Source organism: Phytophthora cinnamomi (genome assembly GCF_018691715.1).
Source record: "Phytophthora cinnamomi strain GKB4 chromosome Unknown Contig45, whole genome shotgun sequence".
Taxonomy (NCBI): Eukaryota; Oomycota; class Peronosporomycetes; order Peronosporales; family Peronosporaceae; genus Phytophthora; species Phytophthora cinnamomi.
Window position 1 is genome coordinate 446027 of NW_027150978.1, and position 8675 is coordinate 454701.

At 51.6% G+C, this 8675-nt stretch overlaps 1 protein-coding gene across 1 annotated transcript; it reads left to right on the plus strand.

Annotated features, from left to right (window-relative positions):
- Nucleotides 1-4618: 4618 nt before the first annotated feature.
- On the plus strand, nucleotides 4619-5785 carry IUM83_15634 (uncharacterized protein; the record flags this gene model as incomplete). Its single annotated transcript, XM_067940467.1, has 1 exon — nucleotides 4619-5785. The coding sequence occupies one exon, from the start codon at nucleotides 4619-4621 to the stop codon at nucleotides 5783-5785; it is 1167 nt and encodes a 388-aa protein (XP_067790665.1).
- Nucleotides 5786-8675: the final 2890 nt, after the last annotated feature.

Here is an 8675-nt window from a genome sequence, read left to right on the forward strand (position 1 = left end):
CTTGGATCGTCACGAGTTCGACCTTTATACGGACCAACTAGCGTTAACCTGGGTATTCAATGAAACCAACCGCACCAGCATTGCGAAGCTAGCAAGGTGGGCCATGGAACTCTCCCAACTACGCTTTAAGGTTTACCACAAAGCCGGCTCCGCGATGGGGCACGTGGACGGACTCTCGCGCTTGTATTCCTACACTATAGCGGCCATCTCGATGACGAACCTACTCAACGATGTTGACTTGGACAAACAGAGTTCGACTCTGGTCGGGAAGAACGGACTGACGGATTCCCCCACGGCAAAATATGGGGGAGTCTCGTTCTCCGACACTCTGGCTGCGACCCACCGTTCTGTCGAAGTCGGGGAGCGTGAATCCCAAGACGTGGACGCCTCGGATCTTACCTCTCCCTCGCCGTATTCAAACGAGGTCGTCCTGTTGTCATCGGAACAAATGTTAGTGTGCCCTGTGGACGTATTCGGACTGCAACAGGGTCGCTTTGTGGAGGAACAGCGTCGCACCCCGTGGATCCTCGCGATGATCGCCTACCTGGAAAGTGGTGCTCTGGCGCTGAACCCGCAGCTACGGACACGAACGCTATTTATAATGGGCCCTCCATTTACATAAGTAGCTAGACATCTTTCCGATATTGCATAAGTAGGCATGGTCGGCACACGACTAGCGTGTGCTGACTCGTCATCCTCTGATTGGCTGAATGGTGGGGAAGCCAGTCCCCATTTCCAGCCAATCAGCTGTCGACCTTTGTTTGAGTGGCTGCCATTAGTCCTAAGGTCTCGCGCCCCGGTCTAATAATAAATCAGAGTTGAATTTACATCGGACTTAATACTTAGCTCTCAGCCTTACTGAGAACAAGACGCTTACTGAACACCTAGGTGTAAGTCAGTGACCGGCATACACCAGGCCCGTTACACTATTAATGGTCCCTAACTATGTCGTGCGCAACGGAGTATTGATGCGCAAGGTACACTTGAAGGCTCGAGCTGGACCTGCTAGCTCTAGCACGGCCGCCCACGTCGGAGTGACTGAAACGATGTACAAGGTTCGAAAGCGTGCCTTTTGGCACGGTTGGAAGCGTGACGTCGCCAAGTATGTTCGGGAGTGCTCTACGTGCGGTAGCTGGATGGAGCATCGCCCCTGGAGAAATGGCCACATGCATCGAAGCTGGCAGGTAGCTCGCCTGGTCACTTTTGGAGAATACGGTCCTGCCCTGATGTTTCGCTCGGTTCAAACTTGCGGACGCTACATGCGTGCCTCGGGTGAAGCGTGCGTGTTGGTGGGGCGTCGCACGTTCGCCGTGATCCATGGAGTTGGGTGGATCCTACTGCTTCTGGTTGTGTTGGTCATCCGCATCCCGATGCGTTTGTATGATCTGATGGAGTTTTCGTTCTGTAGCATCCCTGGGGTTGTCACGCTCCTAGCCTCGCTGAACCTGCTCAACTACATGTTCAAATGGACGTCGTGGGGATCGGAGGTGACGATCTCGGTGGGATTTGCAGGGCTGCTTTCGCATGGATGGCGCCTTGCCGACGGCGACGACCGCCTCAAGGAGTTGGCGCCGGGATTCCTCCTCGGCAAGGCGTGGGAGAGCGTTCAGCAGCGTGCCGACGCTCGCGATCAATCCGAAACAGCTAGTCTCATGAAGCCGCAGGACCCCGGAGTGGACGAGCAAGCCGACTTCCCGTCGACGGACGTCGACACTGGACTGCTCACGAGTCCGCATGCTTCTCACGGCGGAGACGTGCTCCCGAACTGTGCAGTGTCGGTCGACGTCACCCGTGCCGTCGTGGAGCTGACCAATACTCTGACGCAGCTGACTGTGAAGGCTACCGCGTTGACGGAAATGGCAGCCCAGGCCCAGCTTCACGTTCGTCGGGGACGCCAAACTTCTAGTCGGGGAGAATGTTCCGTACCCGGGAATCTGGGTGACATTCCAGGAGGGTCTTCGCTGGTCCTGGACTCTGAAAGACCCGCGCCGAGGCCGTCTGGGGTGACTCTCGCTCGTCCGGTGGCTACAACTACGAATGGATACACCCGAGTGGCACAGCGTACCGATTTCGTGAGGAGTCACCCGGAAAGATGACGCGAGACCCAGATCTCAGCTGGGCTCGACGACGACGACGACGACGGGAGCTTCCAGGGCTAGCATGGTGGCGTCGAGGACGGGTGTCAGGACGTGCTACGGTGCTTCCCCGAGCCAGGATGGAGGAGGTGTCGCAACAAGGAAGGATGGCACGCCAGGGTGCCCCGGTGAGTAGAATGGAGGAGGAGTCATGCTTATGGGCGTGCGCGGCCGAGGCCGACGCCCGCAGTTGCTTGTCAGTCAAACATTTTCCCGCTAAGAACGAAGTCTAACAAAGTATTGTTTTACATTTTCGTTTAGCGCCGCCTCCTTCCTGCACCTACCGAGAAAAGCCCCTCCGAGCTCCAACCACCCTAGACTGTACTCCCGGAACAGCCCACGCGTGCCCGATCCTTGGCGGGAGGGTGCGCGACAGTGGTGTCTCAGTACAAGATTTCCCTTTAACGTAACAAGTTGTCTGTGTGTGAGTTCGTATCCTCCTCCCAACAGCTATTATGGCGATAGCGTCGTCGTCCTCGGTGTTGTTATTAGTGATCATGCCCTCGTGGCACCCTCTCGTTGTTCGAATGGCGTAGATTGGAAGCATTATACTCATTGATATTGGTCATCGCGAACGAGAGCTCAGGCTTTCTTGATTACACATCAAGAAGGCATATCGCCAACGAAACAGTACAGCGCACACGCATGAGCTTTCGATTGGGGCTTTCGATTGGGGGCATCGGAGAAAGTTCAGATACCCAAAGCGCCATTGCAAGCTCATGTATGATGGCATTTGTATCGGAACTGTATTGCCCTAGCTATGGGAGTTCGTAGATCAATTTGACGTGAGCTTGCTTGTTTTTGCGTAGAGCTTGCACTTCTGCCCCACTGTTCTTGCTGGAGTGAGTCAGAGGACTTGCTGGGACACCGAATATTTCTTACTTCGAAGTATATTAAACCATGTATTATGCTTTGCAATGCGTTTGTCGTTTTCACCTAGTGATTTGCCCGAGATATAATATCTGGCGCCCGATATAAAAACAGATGGTCACTAACTCGACCAAGTCATTTTCACCAGCTTCGATATCGATCTCGATTTACGCTAGCTGTGGTCGAATTGCCGATCCAAAAACGCAATTCGGGCCGATTTACTTTAAATCGCGATGGATGTGTACGGATTATAATGCCGCGCTTTATATATATAACATATGCAATTGGACACTTACATATGGACACTTGACCAGTGGTCGGCAGATCGCGCTGCCGATCTGTCGAAGCACCGCAGTTTCCGAAAACCTTCATCGTGCACAACTGCAGTATGCACTCTCTCGCCTACCGTTGACGAGCTGTTTTTCTTATGCATGTGTATGAAATCTGTATGCAGTATGTTAGCGATATATTTTGGCCTAACGTGCGAACACTGCAACGTTGGTACAAGTTGTTTTTGACCGATGGTATGGTTGACGAAGGAGATCAAACTAACCGCTCGTCGCGTTGGCCGAGTGCCGTAGTTGCCCGTGTTCGAAAGTACGTGAAAGCCCACCCTACATTTTATTTAGAGGAGCTACAGCAGTTCATACAAAACGCTTTTCCTAAAGTAAAATCGTAGCGTAGTATCAACATGCGGTCTTACATGGCGGGGAGCAGCTCGCGCCACAGAGAAGCGGAAAGCCCAGTGTTGCAGGAGCCGCTCGCGCACTCACAGGGGAAGCTAACGAGCCGTTAAACACGTCCAACAGAGCCGTACCGGAGTAGCAGTGGCCGGCGACGTTACCTCGGTGTCCTGAGAACCAACGATGCACCCGTTATGTTAAGTAGGAAGAGGTGGTGCGACTTACCTACACCTGGAGGTCGATTTACTACCACCTCGCATTTTTATGTCGTCGAATTATTTTATCTCAGAGATCGATCTAAGCCCTAAATCCGAGCGACAAAATATCTGCAAATTATTTGAACCTGAACGAATAATACCCATTAAAATGCATTCCAATTTTAATATTTAATAATTAATTTGAACACACCCAAATCATTTTGGACTACAATCAAATTTTCTTGTTTTTTAAGTGTAGTTGCTGAGTTTACAGCCAACCGTTCTCAGCTCGGTGAGAGCCATTCGTTTGTTTTTCTCCTTCTTGTGGTAGCCTTGCATTTCCAGACTCCAACTTTCCCCAGTCCCCTCACCCAACATCGCGTCCTCGCTCAACCATGGCTCTCAGCAACAAGCAAGTCTGTTCTCTACGCTTTTCTAAGGGTATTGACAGCAACTTTAGCTGCAACGCGTGCGCTAAAGTCTACAAGAAAGGCAACGGCTACACCAACCTGCTCAACCACCTGATGCGAGAGCATCCTGACTACGAGCGCGACGCCCGAGACGCAGCTCGAGCGCAAAATGCGCTTAGGTTCCGCCTCGTGGAACAGCGTAGCCGGGACATTTACCGGTGGTGCCAATGGGTGATCTGCGAGCGGCTTCCGTTTGCGTTCGTTGAGCGGCCGATCGTGCGTCAGAATACGACGCTGTCTCCCTGCTCCCCGATTCGTTCGGGCTGGTGTTGGATGGGTGGTCCAATAGCGAACGCCACTACGTGGCTATTTTTGCAGTTTTTGATTCCGAGTCAAAATCTGGTACCAACACTGGTACAAACTCCTCTGACTACTACGACGATCTCAAGTGCCCGTCGCGGAGGTTCCTACTGCTGGCTTTCTGTCCCGTGGAAGATGAAGAGGATCTCAGCGCGCAGATCCTCTTTGATCTGATTGCAGACACGCTGATGCGCTACAGAAAGCCGTGGGAGACTGTCAAGTTCATGGTGGGGGACAACTGCGCCGTCAACCAGTGCATTGGTCGCAGGGAGGGAGCGATCCCGTTGGTGAGCTGTGCTAGCCACCGTTTTAACCTGGTGGTTCAAGACTTTCTGAAGAGCGAGGACAAGCTTATTGGCAAGATTCAAGCGCTGATGACCAAGTTTCGTACTATCAAGGGCCGTGCGCTTCTCCGTCGCGTTTCATCATTGGCACCATTACTCCTCAACGACACCAGATGGTCAAGCACCTACGCGATGGTGAAGCGCTACTTGCATCTCGAGCCAGCCATTAGCCAACTAGGCCACGGCGTGCTAGTGGACTATGACTGGCAGCCACTACTGCTTCGGCGAGCTGAGCACGAGCGTGCGCGCGGGCTGCTCAAGGACTTGACAGCGTTCGAGGGGGTGACGAAGGCACTGCAGAAGACTACACTGACTCTCTCTGCTGTCCGTCGACTGTTCGACCAGGTCGTGAAGAAGTACCCGGCAATGAAGGCAAGACTGGCTGTCAACGCAGCTATCGTCAACTATCCCAATTTAGAATCTGGTCTCGTGAAGTTGCAGCGAGGAGAGGCGCTGACGGCTGCTGAAAAGGTGGTGTGCTCTCAATTTGGACTGCGTGGTTCAAACAAAGCGGGCGAGACTGTGGAAGAACAAGGGGACTCGATTGCGAAAGAGGCATTCAAGCGGCGCAAGGTGGCCAAACGTGCGGCGTACGAGGATATAGCTTACGTCCCACCAACGTCCAGCGAGTGCGAACGCTTTTTCTCGTCCGTGAAACTCGTCTACACAGACCTGAGGAAGAGGCTGGAGCCGGCAACGCTCGAAAAGGTAATTTGCTTGCTTTATAACAAGGAGCTGTGGGACGTCCAGGTAGTAGACGATGTGCGCCGCAGTAATGCCAATTAATGCAATAATTCATTTTTGCTGCCGCAGCTAGGGATTAATCCATGCATTGCATTGTCGGGATCACTGTGCAAATCCCAATACAATTAAGAGTATTAAGCAGTCTGCAAACGCCCTGGATGAAAACAGTGATTATATTTCAATAAATACAGAAGTATTTTTTTTGAACACTTCAGTCGAAGAATTGAACTTGACTCGATACTTCGAAGTACATATTTCTCCAAAAGAGCTACAGTGTTAAATTGTTCAGGATATAGCGCTGCATTTCTAGCACCGCTATCATACATTGCCGTAATGTCCTTGGTTGGTCACTTTTCGGACCATTATGCAAAAATTGAAAAACGCTGGAATAGTCTATTACGTAATTTACTCCTTCTACTTTGCAGTACTTCATATCCTCTTACGTAGGTAGTCCTTTGAGCAACATTGATTTTGTGTTGATTCACCGAGCCTTTAGGTGTTATGCACCATCCGGATTGAGTATGCATCGGTATCTTGTCACTCTGCTGGTCATCGTTTTCGTTCGCGTGGGTAGTGAGGCTCACGAGGATTTTGTGCGAGTTATGGTAGGTTTCGAGCGTTCAAGAAGCTGTGCTGTGCAGATAAGAACGAAACCATCTTTTCCCGATCGCGTAGTTTAGAATAGATTGCAAGATTAGACTCGAGGTGGAGGACGAGAGCTGCGTACGGTCAAACACTCAAAGACCAAGCACTTGCAAATCGTCTCTCTACTGCTAACAACCTCAAGCTCTCGCTCGCGAACCTTCTCAGCGCGACCTTTCGGACACAAGTACAGGATGACCAGCCCTACCAACAACTACTACTACCTGCGACCGGGAACGTTTGATGTCTTAGGTTTTGCCTACGGGAAGGCAGAAGGGCTTGCCTCGCGCCGAGGCAAGGTCGAGATTGCGCTAGTCCAAAGTGGACGCTGGGTAGACCAAGCAGTGCAGTCGGTAGAGTTATCGTTGACCGAGATCAGTGACCGAGAAGTGAGCGAGGCTGAAGCGTTGCAAGGCCCAGGGACGTATGTCGGAAGTGCGGTTTGTACTACTCGGATTCCTACTGGTAGTGCTCGGGTCTGGACGTATGGTCTTGTTGTCGGCTACAGTTGGCAGACACTGCCAGGAACAGGTTTTGTCGATATCAACTGTGGTGACTCTGTAGAAACTGTTCCCTACAGTGTTGGCGCTTTGCATGATCTAGCGGTGGAAATATACGCTCTTCGTCCGTGTTCGCTGCGTGGCACCAGCGAACTCATGTCGGGGGAGGTCAAAAGATTCATCAGAATATTTATGACAAATTCAACGGCATAGGTCAAGCACCAGTGAGAGAAGTGCGTGACTTGGTACTCGGTCCACACATAACTGTGGCGGACGAGATGGTGGTAGTGCCGATTTTTGACGTAGCCAGCTCTGAGTTATACCAAGTCAGCGTCAAGCACGTCTTAGGTCAGGTCTTCTATAAGGACGACGGTTGTCATCCACCGCCAGGAGTAACGCTCCGAGACTCAATTTCCACAAACACCAACGAGTCCTCATCGGCTGAACCAACCGCAGAAATGGTACTTAGCGATGGCCTGAGTGACTCTGAAGACGACGACGAACTACCAAGTTCTACTGCGGCACAAGCTGTGGATGCTGCCATTGCGGACCCGCCGGCGAATATGTGCCACGACAAATTCTCCTGGATCATTATCGCGCCTTCAAGAACTTAAGCAGCATTGCGCAGGAGACCGGGAACTATTGGCCGACATCGATCAACTGATATCTCTTCGTCGTATTGAGTCATCGGCAGAGAGGAATGTTATGTTGCCACTGCTACCACGCGCGGCCACGGACGATAAAAGCGATTTTCAGCCTTCACGGACGCAGATCGGCATCCACCAGGCTCTTGTGAACGGTAAGTTTGATTCCTTTTCTCCACAGCAATTTGTAGAACACGTTCAGATCCACTGGACAATGTTCGGTTTCTTTCCGCACCCTGCTGTACTGCGCGCCATATTTAGTTGGGACTTTGGTACTCGTGGTCTCTCGATTATGCATTTCACGCGGATAACAGAGAGCGAGAAGCGGAGTGAGGTTCGCCGTCATGATATGAGCAATTTTTCTCGCAAGAACGTACTGCCGCCACCAAACCCTGCTAAAGATTTTACTGCTGTACTAAGTGCTATGGAGGTACTTGCAAACGTGGGCAATCAGCTTTACCAGGAGCGTGTTCAAAGGCTGTTTTCGGCGACCTGTTGATTCTTGACAGAATTGCGTTTTTCGGATTTCCCTACGTCAGAGCGTGCGCTGTCTGAACTTGTGGCCTGGATTGATGATCGACTCGAATCGTTCCGAGTTCACACAGCCGATAACGCTATACAACTTGCTGACGACATCCAACTTCACTTTAGTGTTTCCCATGAGGCATTTGTGCGAGTAAATCAGCTAATCCTTCGTCAAGATGTCGAAGCCACAATTCATCAAGTAAGTGCACGAGTTTCAGCAAGCCAGAGCGATAAATCCTTCCCCGCCTTGCGATCGGAGTTGGCATCCAAGCAATCACAGCGAAAGCCGATACCACCTGAAGTCCGTAAGGCGCTGCCGAGGCAAGGAGGGAAAGAGGTGTGCTTGCGATACCTTTCCCTGGAAGGCTGCCGAGGCTGGAATGGTCAATGTCGGGTGGAAGGGCGAGTACACTTCAAACCTGCGGTGTTAGCTGACGTTGTCAAGCAGCACATTAAGAAAACATACGGCGGGTTAGCACCAGATATGCAATGACGGTGGATGGTCAGTGCGAAAGACACACCAAATGAATCACATTTGCAAGACGTTAATGCAGCATGTACCGCCGCGTGCCTAAGCCAAGGTGCAATCAGATCACGGACAAGTGATTTCGCTCGTCCGGA